Source organism: Echeneis naucrates, chromosome 21 (genome assembly GCF_900963305.1).
Source record: "Echeneis naucrates chromosome 21, fEcheNa1.1, whole genome shotgun sequence".
Classification (NCBI taxonomy): Eukaryota; Metazoa; Chordata; class Actinopteri; order Carangiformes; family Echeneidae; genus Echeneis; species Echeneis naucrates.
In genome coordinates, this window is record NC_042531.1 from 1,268,160 (window position 1) to 1,283,805 (window position 15,646).

At 47.0% G+C, this 15,646-nt stretch overlaps 1 protein-coding gene across 2 annotated transcripts in view; it reads right to left on the minus strand.

The window, feature by feature from the left end:
* Positions 1-5,263: 5,263 nt before the first annotated feature.
* Positions 5,264-15,646, minus strand: part of vwa8 (von Willebrand factor A domain containing 8) — a 46,125-nt gene continuing 35,742 nt past the window's right edge. For both annotated transcript variants that reach the window (XM_029530235.1, XM_029530234.1), the window contains exons 38-45: positions 14,994-15,102; positions 14,742-14,898; positions 11,321-11,429; positions 9,426-9,551; positions 8,702-8,860; positions 7,891-7,989; positions 7,545-7,783; positions 5,264-6,857 (exon numbers count right to left, since the gene is read on the minus strand). In XM_029530235.1, coding sequence (XP_029386095.1) covers positions 6,749-6,857; positions 7,545-7,783; positions 7,891-7,989; positions 8,702-8,860; positions 9,426-9,551; positions 11,321-11,429; positions 14,742-14,898; positions 14,994-15,102 — 1,107 coding nt within the window. In that variant the 3' untranslated portion in view covers positions 5,264-6,748. The remainder of the gene's footprint in view (positions 6,858-7,544; positions 7,784-7,890; positions 7,990-8,701; positions 8,861-9,425; positions 9,552-11,320; positions 11,430-14,741; positions 14,899-14,993; positions 15,103-15,646) is intronic.

Genomic DNA, 15,646 nt, shown 5'->3' on the forward strand with positions numbered 1-15,646 from the left:
TAAACCTGAAGAGGTTGGGGGGGTCATCTTCAGAGGAGCCCTCAGGGCATCAGTGAAACAGCCTCGTGTGTGTGTGTGTGTGTGTCCTATAAGATCATTCATTTGGTCCCAAAAATGGATTTGATGATCTGAATCCTGCAAAATGAGAAATTCAAATCTACAGAACGTTGACGCCCTTCAACTGAGATCAGAAGGAGACGCAACAAGACGCTGCACGTTTCACATCTTCATCACGAACAGTGAAACCAAAGCAGAAGCTGTCAGACCTTCAACAATCGCTTTTTGAAATTAGAACTTTTAAAAGATTTGAAGCCTCCAGTTTGTGATCTGCCCTTCGGCCATCTTGACTTCTTTGAGACCAGAAGAAATGTGCCAATCACACAGTAGCCCCGCCCCCTAATCCATCTTTGTTCCTCTGAATGAGAGCATCATTTAAAAATGCTGAGACTTTATTTTGGAAAAGCAGAACCAATGCATGCAGCAGCACCGGTGGAATTTCCTGCAGACTGTCCTCGTCAATTTCCTGACAAAACGCACAACATGTGTGAGTCTGTGGCGCGATCACCTCGTCCTGGGGAGACAACTGGCATCCATAAGAGGCAGGCGAAGGAATTTCCTGCCGGTCGGGGTGATTAGGCTCATCAGGCCTCAGACACTCGGCGGCTCTAATGAGATCCGTCAGCGATCTTTTCTTTCCTGCTTCTTTGAGCATGACCATGTTAGTGTTACTCCAGCGTTTGTCCACAAGGCCGCCAAATAATTATTATTAGAGGAGGGGAAATGAATGAAGGGAGAAAACATCATCCAGAACAGCTCTGACTCAGTGTCTGGCCTGAAGGAATGTGCGTGTGGATTTGGAGGAGGTGTGAATGTACGCACAAACACAATTAGAGACACACAAAGAAAAGGCACATGTGTCTTTTATCGTGGCATCAACTCAGAAAGGAGACAAATTTTTATCTCTGACAGTAACTGGAGTGCAGCCGAGAGAGAGAGAGAGAGAGAGAGAGAGAGAGAGAGAGAGAGAGAGAGAGAGAGAGAGACAGAGAGACAGAGACAGAGAGACAGAGAGACAGAGAGAGAGAGAGAGAGAGACAGAGACAGAGAGACAGAGACAGAGAGACAGAGAGACAGAGACAAAGAGAGTGAGACAGATAGAGAGAGAGAGAGAGAGAGAGAGAGAGAGAGAGAGAGAGAGACAGAGAGACAGAGAGACAGAGAGACAGAGAGAGAGAGAGAGAGACAGAGAGACAGAGAGACAGAGAGAGACAGAGAAACAGAGTGAGAGAGAGAGAGAGAGAGAGACAGAGAGACAGAGAGACAGAGAGACAGAGACAGAGAGACAGAGAGAGAGAGAGACAGAGACAAAGAGAGTGAGACAGAGAGAGAGAGAGAGAGAGAGAGAGAGACAGACAGAGACAAAGAGAGTGAGACAGAGAGAGAGAGAGAGAGAGAGAGAGACAGAGAGACAGAGAGACAGAGAGAGAGACAGAGAGAGACAGAGAGACAGAGTGAGAGAGAGAGAGAGAGAGAGACAGAGTGAGAGAGAGAGAGAGAGAGACAGAGAGAGAGAGAGAGAGACAAAGAGAGTGAGAGAGAGACAGAGAGACAGAGAGAGAGAGAGAGAGAGACATAGTTTAAGGTGCAGCTGAGTCTGACGTGGTGGAGAAAAAAAAAGGAGGCAGGAAGGAAAGAATGAGAGAAGACGACGCGGAAACCTGCTGAACAAATCAAGACCACATCTGCGGCACACACACACTCACTTCCACACAACGATGACAACAATCATAACTTTGTGCTGTCAGTCGTGGCCTGTAGCCATGGCAACAGGTTTATCAGTCAGGTCAATAAAACAGAGGCTCCTATCCTCCAATCTGATTGGTCCAGATCCTCTCTCCTGATTGGCTGCCTGACCTGTTGTTCCCAGATGAAGTCTGAGAGATGAATTAAACGACACTGAGCTGGTTAAAACGCAGCACAGAATAATCTGAGGTCGTCTGCAGCAGCTGCTGTAAAAAACTGCTGCGGATGTAAAAGTGTGAAAGGTCAAGGCTTCAAATTCATGTTGCATTTGAGGGCAGGTGGAAAAGTTGGGAAAGTCGATCATTAAGCTCTGTGGAGATTTTCCACCACACAAAATTTTCTGCGAATAAATAACCAAATCAGCTGCTCCTGCTGTGACTGAGCCACTTGAACTGCAGCCGATTATTTGAGTTTTGTAACGTTACACAACTTCAACACTCCCCCTTTTTACAGATTACACTGAACAGATTTCCTCACTAATTTAAATTATAAGAACGGAGTCGATCTGACTCTGGTTCAACAGCAGTGATGGAGAAAAAACGACAACGCCAGCAAAGAAAATCTCCAGGCTCACCCCCCCAGTGAATACTTGGCCCATTCAGAGGGGAAGTCTCCCTGCCTGTCCCATAAATCAACAAGTGGGAAAAGACACACATACAGACACGCACAGTGCTGGAAGTGTCGCACACACACTCCAAAAATGCAGCAAACCCTCAAATTAGACACACGAGTTTCAGCGTTGGTGACTGAAGCCACATTTTCTCTGTGCTCTTCAGTGAGTTTGAGTAGAAACAGAGAATAATAAAAAATAACAACTCTACAGTCACATAAACAAAATATTGTTTAGCAGTTGTCAAGGATGACACATCCTAGTAACGGCCGAGAGAGCTGACCGCATTGTGATGACGGACTCATCACACCATCTGACTGGGAAGCGAGAGTGTGAAAAATAAAATGGCCTTTTGGTGTTGTGGTTTAGTGGAAGAACAGAAGTCGTAACGGACGGACGGTCTGTGGTGGGAATCAGGTGGGAAGTTCCCTCCAGATATGAAACACACACATTAACTGCAGCCGTCTGGCTCTTATCGTTGCTGATTCATTCACCTGAGTTATTCAGCAGCCAGACCGCGGTGTCGGCTGACAGAATGACTTTTCCAGAGCGGCTCGAAGTGTTAATCTGCTGAAACGTTAACTGGCTGACGACAACAGGCGGGAACACAGAGGGAGGTTCTGTGATCGGGACCTGACGGGTCGGCCTTTGGTTCTTCAGTGAGGGTGAAGGTACAGGGTCCTCTGGGTTTGTCCATCTGGGCTACCGTCCTCAGCCTGCTCCCATTTAGACCCTGATAGGTGACAGGAAACGGATGAGCGGACGGACTTGATGGATCTTCAGGTTCAGGTCCTTCTTCATCAGACTCTGGCGTTCCTCCTCTTTCAGCACATGTTTCCGCCACTCTGCTGCCAGAAGATGCCCAAATAAAAATCTGTACAAACAGCGAGCGGCTGGTTTAGTTTCCCACCCACTGCAGAACCTCAACAGCTCCAACAAAGTGAGGCACAATGAGCAGATGCTGATTCTTCCCGTCCAAACAGTGAGCCCGGGAAATCTAATTGGTTCTTCCCATATTGACTACCCAAGAGTCTCTTTAGACTACATCCACCAAGGTCCAGGTTTGGTGCAGGATTTAACAGAACATCTGAGCTGGACCAGGCTGACTTTAAAATTCAGAGTTGTTGGAGGTCTGGATTTATGTTTTTTTTTTTTTAGGTGTAAGTTGTGCGATGTGATGAAACGCTGTCTTGTAATCTCTCTCTTTACAGCAGTTTGTGTTTCATCACCCGACCTGCCGCCCGTTCATCAGCAGATCAGCATTTCTGTGTGTCAGGTGTTTCGCCGCTCTGTCTTCAGTCTGTCAGCACCGCAGCTCAATTAGAACTAGGTCACTGTGTGTGTGTCAGTGTGTGTCCGTGTGTATCTGTGCGGGTCCAAGCCAAGGTGTGGTTGTCTGCCAGGCCCACAAGGGATCACTTTCAGTCCTCCTTTTCAGCCACACAAATTTTCTCTCCGCAGACTCAGAGAGGGACTGACAGTCGCTGCTACACACACACAGACACACAAACCACATGGTGATTAGCCGGCACTATTGACTCCAGCCTGTTATTATTGCCTAATGAATCTGCCACAAAGCTCTGGGACGCCTGCCAGGTGTGTGTCTACACAACCTCGGGCCAACACTGCCCTTGTGTTTGTGTTTGTAGTTACCTTCAAATGCAACTTTGGTGATGCTTTTCTTTGTGTGTGTGTTGTATCTTCAGCTCGAGCCTGTTTGAGTTTCCTGAATCACAACGTTGCTCATCAACTGAAAATACAAACAGACACACACATGTGAGGCAACGCACATAGTCATGAAGCCACAATTCAGACACACACACACCCCCGCCCACTGCTGACCACATCATTAAGGGAAATATGCCATAGGATGTAACATTCCTGGACTGTGAACGCATTTATAACAGACTGACAACAATCACCAAGTGAACACACAACTCCTGACAGATCAGTGTAGACACACTCTGTGGGATCAATGTTACAGTTATTCACGTGTGTGTGCTTTTGTGCGTTTGTTATCTGCGTGGTCAAACAAACTCCAGACTCAAATCTGATGACATCAACCTCAAGTGGCCAAAAAGACCTCACACATTCTGACTCATCGTTGTGTTCACCAAACACCGACTCATGTCTGAGTCCAGGCCTTATCTCCGTGTGGAGAAGGTCAGGTGTGTGTCTGTGAACATGTCTAAATTTGTCCCTTTCATTGTTAATTCTGAGCTCTCAGTGCTGGTTGATATCATCAATGGCTCTGTAATTTTTTGGAATTAAAAAGGGGGGGAAAAAAACTGGCAGCAGAAAATCTCAGAGGAAAAAGATCAGATTCACAGATGATCAGCAGCTGGTGCAGCAGCTTTGGACTCTGGTCAGTTCACAGACATAATATGGACCGTTTGGAATTTCACTCATGCAGGGTTGTGTAGTTTGTGTTGTGTTGTGTTGTGTTGGCTGGTCAGAGGAAGGAGGGGACTCTGGGTGATTGTGGTCGAGGGAAGGGATCATTACAACACATGGAAAAAGTGACCACGGAGGAAAAGAGAGGGAAGCCGAGCGGACTGCGGTTCTAAGAAATCCTTCGCTTTCTAAGAACCAGGAACTTCCAACAACACAATAACACAACCATAACACACTGCAGGGTTTAAAGATCGAAGAACACTGTATACACATTTAGGCCCTGTGTGACATTTACCAGCAGATAATAATGAATTTGTATTTGGAGGCCGTTACATAAACAGATAACGAGGAATGAAATTTAAAATGTTCTGCTTATAACCACATTAGAGTTAAGTCCACTTTAACTTCCCCAGTCTTTCATTTTGAAGCACACATCGATAGAAAAGCTAAAGCAAACAAACTTCAGATCATTTATTTAAATTTTGTACATTCTGGTTAGTTTATGTCACAACAATGTACAATTACAGGAGATGAAATACATTTTAAAATAATATTAATCCTAAAATTCTCGAGATGTTGACAAACTCACAAAGTTTTGCATCAACAGGAGTCACGTTTCCTCGTTCGAGAGGTCAGAGAGGACAGAAGAATTAAAATGATGAGGGATCAATACAAACTGATTATAATCATTGATCCAATCAGCCCAGCCGGACTGAGCAGAAAGGCTTCTGGCTGACATTTAATCAAATAGTGACACACAAATGATGTTAATGATCCAATTTACATGCCCCATATTTAGCAGCTGACTGGTTTGTTGACTGTCACAAAGCTTCAGGTCGTCGTATTTAAGCTTCCACAACAAAAAATTAATGATGAAATGTGAAATATTCCCACAGAAATAAAGAGACTCACGTTTTACATCTTGTAGAAACAATTTCCCATTTTTGTCTTAAAACTCAACTATAACAAGTGGTAACTATAGAAACTGACAGCGTCTTCAGCTCCCTTTTTTAATCACACTGGAAACATCTGAGAAATGAAGCTAAACTCCAAATATTTAAAAAACTATGAAGCAGACTTTCAGAAATCTGTTTGTGAAACACAAGAGCCGTACAATTAAAAGTGTTACTCATATCATACACACACACGCACGTCAGTGTGCAGTCAACATCCGAGGACACACAGAACGCACAATGACACATTCACTCATAGATCATGCTGCTAATTAGCCTTTTGTTGTGTAGCGACAGGGGTGTTTGTGTTTGAGAGAGGAAGAGGAGCAGGAGATGTGACACACACACACACACACACACACACACACACACACACACACACACACACACACACAGACAGGCGGTTGTGCAATGGCGGCTGCCTTTAAAGAGCGTGTGCAGTCAGGAGGGAAAATCCCTGTTACAGTCGCAGCATTCCAGAGGAGCCGAGCTGTTGCCCCCTCGCCACCTCCGAGTGTCGGTCAGGTGGCGAGCTAGTGTTTCAACTTCCTGTGCGTTTTCTCTGTGTGACAGTAAAAGAGCAGGAAGTCCAAAAAAAGCCAGGCTATCTCAAGTTCATGACCCCCCCCCCTTCAAAACAGGACAGAGCTGTGTGCGTCAGCACAAAGACAACAACAGGTTGGGCTGAATTTGATCCCCACACGGGTCTGAGACTCCAGGACCCAGGACTCTGGCCTGTTACTGACACAACAAGGCAGCAAAACATTCACTGTCACGCTAACGCACGCAGGCAGGTTCTCTGTTTGACAACAAACACAACCTGCTGCCCCACCGCCCCAGGGCCAGACACCGCTCAGACACTCTTTAAGGCAGAAAGTAGGTTAAAGTTACGGACACGTCGTGATCAGCTGCTGGGCCAGAACACGAGATGAACCGATGATAAGGAGCGAGTGAGAGTCGTCTGTGTGTGTCTGTGTGTGGGTCAGCCTCAGGCACTGGACAGCATTGTGGATGTGAAGATCTGCTGCAGTATTTGGGGGATGTGCTTCGTATCCATGGCAACGAAGGATCTCCCTGCTGGAAGGGTCTTTTGGAGCCTGAAACAAACAAAGAAGAAGAAGTTTGGAGACAAACTGCAGACTGAACTTTAAAAACAGAAAAGAATTATTTCCTGAAAATTAAAAGGAGACACGGAGCAGCTGGTCTGCTGTGCGAACTGGACCGAGACGTCTCCAGAACATAACAGTATGAGCTGTATGAGAGCGAGCACGTGGACCTTTAACATCCCCCTTTAGACCTTGTTCCCAGTGTCCTCCCATTCCATGTTCCCGTTCATGAATGCCTCCATGACATATGAATTTATTATGCTCCCTCCTCTTTTCCACATTCTGACTGGAGTTTATTTCTCCCTGACATCAACGTCTGGAGTTAAAGAGTAATTCCTTTCAGCTCCTTTCATGTGTCACTCTCTGAGCTTCTTTACTCTTCAGTCATGAGCGGAGAGCAAAACAGGTCATTGTCGTTCTGAAAGGCCTTTAATCTTACAGCTGCCTTCTAACCACGAAGGTTCGTGCGAGGCCTGTGAGCCTCAGCACAGAGGGCCAGGAGCTCCAGTAGGAGGAAGGAGCTTTCTGCAGAGGACGTGACATGAGTCGGCCTCAGCCACTGTTCTATTTAATTTTGAAGTCTCGTTCTTTATTGGTCTTTGCGGGTTCAGCTCCAATCCAGATCAACTGGAGCTCTTCATATTCCCCTTCAGCCCCCCTCCCCAACTCCATCTTTACCTTTCGGCCTGATCGCCAAGAGACCCAATGAAGATGGCGAAGGCGTTGACCTGCGGGTCCGAGGTCAGGACCTGGGCGAAGCGCTCGGGCCGGATGCCGTAGCGCTCCAGGTTGGCGTCGCTGAGCACCACCACGAAGTGCTCGTCGGCCTCCTCCTGTGCCAGCTCCTTGATGCTGGCCGCCGTGCCCTCCAGGGTGTAGTCACCGCTCATACAGAACTGAGCGTGGGCGTGCATGGTCTGCAGGGTGAGGGTAAAATTAAAAAGGCCAATAAATAAATAAATAAATAAATAATGCTTAATTATTATATCAGCTCGTCCAAATTAAAAACACAATGAGTCTTCACCTTGAGGACTTTGAGTCTCTGCTTGTTGTTCTTGGGGACTTTGTCAGCTCGGACCAGCTCGATGTCGTAGCCGTCGCCCGAGTGGCCAACGATGTCGTACTGCAAAGAGGAGGGAGAGGAAACCGATCTGAGAGGCCGCACAAACACATTTTAATGGTTACACAACTCCAACTTTCGAGGAGACGCAGAGTCGTGACAGGTGCCGCTATGGTACGTTAACACCATCCATCACAGCTGGCTTATGTAAGTCACACTTATGGGTCACTGCGGGGGGGCTGTCAGAGACATGTGACCAGCCACGTCACTGTTGCTGGGTTCAAAATAACATTTTTCAAATATGATGTTTGCAGATCAGACTGTTTGGCATTAACAGTCCCAGGACTTTGGTTAAAATAGAAATATGATTAAAATAAATACAATTGTATTATGACATCTGAAGTATGTGTGTGTGACACTGGATATGTGATTAGTATCTGGTTTTCTTACCCCTGAGGGGCCAGGAAGTCTGTCTCCCTTTGACACTCTCCCCTGGCCCTTCCCCCTCTCTATCTGTCCTGCAGTCCAGACCAGAATGAACCTGAACCTGAACCTGGACTTTGTGTGCAAGTGAAGCTAGAACAAAACTGTGGATGTCAAAAATCAAATAATCTGTCACATGAGGAGCAAAAACCCCCAAACCCTGAGACCTCCATAAGAAAAAGGAAGATCAGTGGTTACAGGCGTTATTACAGCTTATTAACATACTGAAGTTTGGACACACAACCATCACCTGATCAGGTCGGTGGTTCTGCTACGTGTCGCTCGCTCTCACCTTGAACTTGTCCTCGTAGCTCTCCAGAGCCTCCATGACCATACACACCGCCTCCATGGAGCGCTCCAGCCTGCTGTCCACACCGTTGAAGCGGTACATGCTGCCCGACACGTCGGCCAAAACCCGCAGACGTTTGGGCTTCTGCTGAGGACTGCCCGGCTGTGAACACACACAGCGAGGGACGCACACAAAGAAGACATTTTCAGTCAAAATCAGCAGGAGCTGATGTCTGAATTAAAGACGACACTGACTCTGGAGAGGATTGTGTTAAATTTAGTGTAGCTCACTTAAAATAACAGTCAAACTAAAGGCTGTATTTCAAAACTGGGTGCAATTATTTCAGCACAGACCTTCAGGCCAGACCAAAAATATGCAACACTCGGAGCTTGCAAGCATAGAAAAACACGGTATGCGTATTATGGTTAGTGTGTGTTTGTATGATTAGTGTGGGAACAATCTCAGAGCCTTGTGTGTGTCTGTGTGTGAGTGTGTGTACAGGAGAAACGACTGGAGTGAGTGTGAGCCTGAGTTGAAACAGGGTGTAATAATAATCTCACACACACCGCTGGAATGTAGCATCTGACAGATAAAGGTCAAAATTATGTGTGTGATTCTTGGAGTGTGTGTTTGGAGGGGTGGCAAAGTTTCAGCTGGGTTTGAATACATGGAAGCAGAGAGAGAGAGAGAGACACACACACACACACACACACACACACACACCTACCTCTGGGTCGTGCTCCCCTCTGCGTTTATAAATGGCCTTCTCTCCAGCCAGTCCATCGATGATTTTAGCATCATCCAGTTCTCCCAGAGCCTGGTTCTTCAGCCACTGTCGCTCCTTCCCTTTCGCCTGAAACACACACACACACACACACACAAAGTCATGCACCAGTCAACCGAATAAATAAGCACATTTAACATCCGTCCAGGGAAGATGATTTCATCTTGGTGGGGCGTTCACGGGAAAAGAGAAATCCAGAAGTTGACATGTTTCAGACAACAAGGAAGATTTACAGTACGAGCAGACTGAAAGTCGCTCACAGCCAACTGCAAACACACACATTTGTCAACCCCAACGACCACGTTTCCTCCCACACACACCCACTGAACAAAGGAGGAGGGTGGGAGGATGGTGAGGCGAGGAAGAGGGGGGTGGGGGGGGTCATAGAGAAAGAACAACATCACTTTCTCCGGTCGTCAATTTGCTCTCTGAGGATGAAGCAGCAATGTCTGAGTAAAGAAAGAACACAACCCGCCCTCACCCAGCGTGAGCTGAGACACACAAAGGCGCACAAATCCAGCCGGCGCTAGTGACGTCACAGGTAAACAATGACATGTGCAACGACAGACAGACAGACAGACGGGTGTGTGAGGTCAACACAACACACACAAAGAAATGGTGTTCAGTAACCAGACCCTCCATGACGCCACCCATCAGTCTACAATCAGTAGGGACATTTTCCCATAGATTCAATACAATCGGATTTGTACTGTATGTTAGCCATGTTTAAAATTACCACCACTTAAAACATTCTGTCTAATTCTGGGCATGAATCTTTAAATATTAGGGCACTTCAGGGCAGCACGGAGTCAGAGTGGTTAGTGAAGGTCCTGTTTGGGCCCCCGGGGCCTCCACAGACGTCCTGTTTGGCTTCATTGGTGACTCTAAACTGTCCGTAGGTCTGAGTGGTTGTTGGTCCGTCCAGGCTGACCCCGCCCCTCACCCACAGTGAGCTGGGGTTGGCTCCAGAACCCCCCATGACCCGGAAACAGATCAGAGGTAGAGGATGGACAAAAGAATGAAAAGAGTCATCCTGAGGATGAGCTGCCTTTGTGTGTTTAACGTGACAATGAAGCAACATGGCATCATCACATCTGGCTTTAGGAAACTGCAGATTAATCTGTAAGGAAAATAATTGCATTATTATTATTGCAGCTCAGCATTGAGGTTTTTAAATTGAAAGGAAATTTGACAGATCAGAAATAAAAATGATCACACACATTCAGTTTGAAAACAGAACAAGTCACTACTCCGTTTCACGGCTCAGAAATTGATGAGGCTTGACTATAAACTTGCCAGCTAGGTGTGTGTGTGTGTGTGTGTGCGCGCCTTAAATCACTCCTCAGGTATGATAAAATAACACGCCTGCTGGGATTGGTATAATCTCCATCGTCTTTACAGCGTGAAAAGGCCCAGAGGCTACGAAAACAAACAAACAATAACCAACGTTCTCCCTCAAAGGTGGCGCTGACAAGGCTGCAAACACCTGGATCAAAAACACAAACACACACAAACACCGCCCTGCATATACAAATAGAACTTCACACCTGGAGCCGGAGAATAATAGAGCAAGGCTGAGAGTTGTTGCTCTGTAATCACCACAGGGAGGGAAGTTAAAGCCAAAATAATGAAATGGAGACAATATCACTTCCTGTGTTTGTAGCCACCACTCCCAATGCTGCGGCGCTTTGTTCATCTAACCAATCAGAGAGCTCCTGGGGGACAGCGCCCTCTCCTTCCTGCCCCGAGCATCACATGTTATGGGGTCAACCATTGTCCCGCAGCTCCCTGATGACAGCTCTGAGGTGTGTGTGTGTGTGGGGGGGGTTCTTGCTGACCTGTAAACTGTCCAGGATGATCCTCAGAGACTGGACCTGCCTCCTGACGGCGGTGGAGAATCGCTCGTAGGTGGCGGCGTCGTATTCGCTCATGTCGATCTCCTTCAGCCTGAGATGGAAGGAGACAGGAAGAGGATGACTTCACCTCATCAGTTTTAGACAAAGTGCCCATTTCAGTCGGACAGACGGGGGGACAAACAGATTAACCGGCATCAACTGTTCACTGTGAAAACAGAGCAGATTAGATGAAACATCTCAAACAGATGATCTCTTCCAGGTTCTGCTCTTTTCTTCGGCATAAACAGGATTTTCTCATCCAACCGCAGTCCTTAATGTCTCAGGGCTGTTCCAATATTCCACTGAAACGTTTAACCACCGAGCTATCGGAGTGAGTGGAGCAGAACAATGAGTGCATTTTGTTTTGGCGGGAATTGAAGCTGCCCCAGACTTCCTGTCTGTGTCTGTGGCCTGAAACTTTTGAGGCAGAGTCATGTTTCCACGAGCTGAGGACACCTGCAGAAACACTGACACTGAGGTCGGCCTTGTTAAAACGGGGACCACCTGAGGCCATGACGAGACAGGTGGGCTGTTACCACCCTGCCCCCCCCCCCAACTCAACCCGAGCAGAATTTATCAGGTCAGTCCCACCAGCTGCAGGTTCTTCAGTATCTCTGCCAGGTGTTTGATACTTTTGGTGACAACCAGAGCGAGACCACAGAGATAAAGAGACTGAAGGAGGGAGGAGAAACAACAAGCTGAGTGTGTGTGTGTGTGTGTGTGTGTGTGTGTGTGTGGTTTCATGCCGGCATCAACCGTTGACTCTAATTATATCACACGCTGTCACAGTCACTGAGCATGACGTCTCCACAGAACTCTGTCAGCACCGACGATCTGGAGTCTGGATTTAAAAATCGCACATGTAGATCAGTCAGAGCCAGGAGACAATCAACAAAACAACACACACACACAACACCAAAAGTGAAAACACTCTGACTACGTTTAGGGTTATGGACCTTCTTGTACTCGGTGGTAGAGACGGATGGAGTGGAAGCGTATTTCTCATTGTTCTGTTAACTTGGTTATTTGTGGAAACATAATGGCCTTTCCACACCATTTCCTTCTGCGTTCTCTTCTGAAACTGCTCATATGTAAACATGTTTATTTGGAAATCTGTCGGAGACTCACACTCTAAACAGCCTGCAACACATATGAAAAGATTCAGGAAGAGTTTATTTTTATTTTAGAGGGCTGTAAATGACCTGTTCTTAGTTTTTCCATCCATCCTTTCATTATATAATCCCAACGATCTTGTGCAAAGCCGTAGGGGCCTGGAACAAAGGACAGCAGATTAATACACATGGAAAATTCTGTTCAGACGGGTGCTGCCTGTCTTTGGACTGTGAGAGCCTCCTCACTGACAGCTGGGTGTCAGGACTTAAGACCTAATGGCTCTAAAAACAGATACAAACAAATAAGTTATCAAATTTATGATGTAATTAGTAGCTTCAGTAACTGACTGTACACACATCAAAGTCCAGTTATTCTGGACCTGCAGACTCTGTTTGTCGCTGTATGTTAACACACACGACAGAGTGGCTTCTCCGCACACATTCCTGTGTGTGTGTGTGTGTGTGTGTGTGTGTGTGGTCAGCAGACACTCTGACCAGCGGCCGGAGCTATTTCCTTTAAATTCCTGACCATTGACATAAACAGAGAGAGAGAGGGAGGGAGTGAGAGTCTGTTTTGGCTGGAGGTGGAGACAGAAAACTGAAAACACACAAAACAACCACAAAAACAAGGAGTTACAGCGACACTCCTAACAACTGAACACAAAGTACAAACAGCAGCTTTCAGCCCACCGGCCCCCGGATGAGTTCCCTCTCCCAGGTCATGGCCGCCCCCCGCCATGATTACCATGGTAATTACTGGTGAACAAAACTGCTATGAGCTTCTAGCTTTGTATTTCTGTGTCTTGTGATTATAAAACACGGCCAGCACTTAACAATGAAACCTTTGAATCCACAGATGATGGAGTTTTGTTTTTATTTTGTGCGTCGACCAGAGCTGAACTCCATGAACAGGAAAATCAGGCTGGGGTATTTGGGCAGATAGTGAGGCTGAGCCGGGATTTCAGTTGTGTCCAAACTAAACAATTCCTTTACATTTGGAAAACATCATTTATAGTGTGTAGCCTAAAAAGCAATTAGTGACACCAACAATAATATCTTGGATACTGCAGTATGTCATGTTTAATATACGAGAATGAGCTTAAATGCTTTACATTTTTCTCACTATCACAAAAAAGATTTCCTGATCTGTAGACAGTCGAGGAAACAAACCAGTGACGAGAAGTGTGTGTCTGAGGGGAAAGAGGCTCACGTGAGTGTGGACATACCTCAGCTTGTTTTTGCTTGTGTGTGTGTGTGTGTGTGTGTGTGTGTGTGTGTGTGTGTGTGTGTGTGTGTGTGTGTGTGTGTGTGTGTTAGGTACTCAGGGCTTTATGGAAAGATTGATGCTTAACCTAAAGCTACATCAACAAAGGACTGCAGACACACATGAAGGATGGAAAAAAGCCTGACAGAACTGGCCTCTGATATATGTGCGTGCGTGTGTGTGTGTGTGTGTGTGCGTGCATGTGCGTGTGTGTGTGATCACCTGTAGGTGTTAAAGAACAGTCAAATACGTGACATATACTTGGAAGCAGAGTATCAGCGTGTAGCTACAAGATTTTGCCTGGGCTTGGTTCAAATCTGATAGACAGGAATGGAGAGAGGCGGAGACTGGGGGTGGGGAGGGTCGGGTGAGGGGGTGTCAATGAAGAAATTTCAAGCAGCTGGGGTGACATGGGTTAAGACAGAGAAGATGAAGAGAGGAGCAGATTAGGACAGCCAGAGAGGTTGTCCTGTTGGTGTGAAAGCAGCCAGTGTATGAGGGGACTGGGGGGGTCCGGGGGGGGTGAAGAGAACGACTCTGATTGAAGTGAGCACGAACAGAGACGGCCTTCATGGTGGAGCTGGTGAAAGGGGCGTCCTCTCAGCGCTACACACCGAGGTGAGTGTGTGTCTGTGACACACTGCCCACAGTGGATCTATCATCCAGCTGGTGGTTGTTTGTCCAGGATGGAGCAGCGTACCTGGACAGCTCCCTGATCAGGAAACACAGCAAACGGCCATAACAAAATCCCCCATCCCTGAACGAACACGAACACACACACAAACACAAACACGAACATGAACACACAAACACACACTCTCTCTCTCTCTGGTTGGTTTCCAAGGCGGAAAAAGACTGTCAGTCTTAAACATCTTTACACCTCCAGAAAGCTTGTTGTCTCTGGATCAGACTCAGTTTGGACTTGGGTTTTTGACCTTTAGGGGTTAGGCCCCCCCCCCCCCGACTCGCCCAGCTGCCTTTCACCCACCTCTCTTTGAAGGCCTTTTCAGCCATTTCGCGGGCCGCCCTGCGGACGTCTTCAGGCACTGCGTCCTTCTCGGCCTGGGAGACCTGGTAGACCTTGTGTCCTGCATCTAGACGGTAGGGCCCCCCTTTCCCCCCCAGGCCCGCCGTGTCTCTGCCGCCTGCAGAGAAACATCTTGTTAGGGACAAGGAGGAGCACACCACTCCATCAGTCACCTCGACACAGACTCACATCAGCATTTGGAGCTCTGCTCACCTGTGCCTCCTGCCCACTGGTTTCCCCCAACATGAGGGGCGTTGTTGGGGTCGATCTTTCCGTGTTTCGGGGCTGTGACATCCAGGTTGCTCTCCCTCTCTATGGTTATCTGTCCGGACGGGGAGAAGGAGGTGAGTTTAAACATTTAGAAAACAAAAAGTTGTTCTTTACCTCAGGAGGGAGCTAAGCCTGTATGAGTTTAAAGGCCCACACGTTCTAAAGGCATGACCAATAATGAAAGTAATGCAACCTGTTGGTCATAGAGCTCCAGAGAGAAGCCTGAGAGACGAGATGTAAAACTACACTGAGAAGGTTTTTGGTTCCTAAAAACACAGATTTATCTTCTGACGGATAACAACCCTTCAAAATAAAGGACTGGGCCTTTAAAATGCTCCCTGGGAAAGGCGAAGAAAACAGATTGAGTTACAACTGATATAAAAGAGTGTGCTTTTTTCACACACTTCCTCTTGAAACCTCATCTTTGTCCTCTCGTATTGAATAAGTGTGAGAAAAGCCGCCGATGAGGAGAACGGACTTTATATCTCGGAGGGCTGAGGTCTCGGCGGGATGGACAGAACAGGCTCTGTCTGTCCCAGCAGGACAGTGATGCAGACAGGAGGTGGAAGAAGATGAAGAGGAGGAGTGGAAACAGG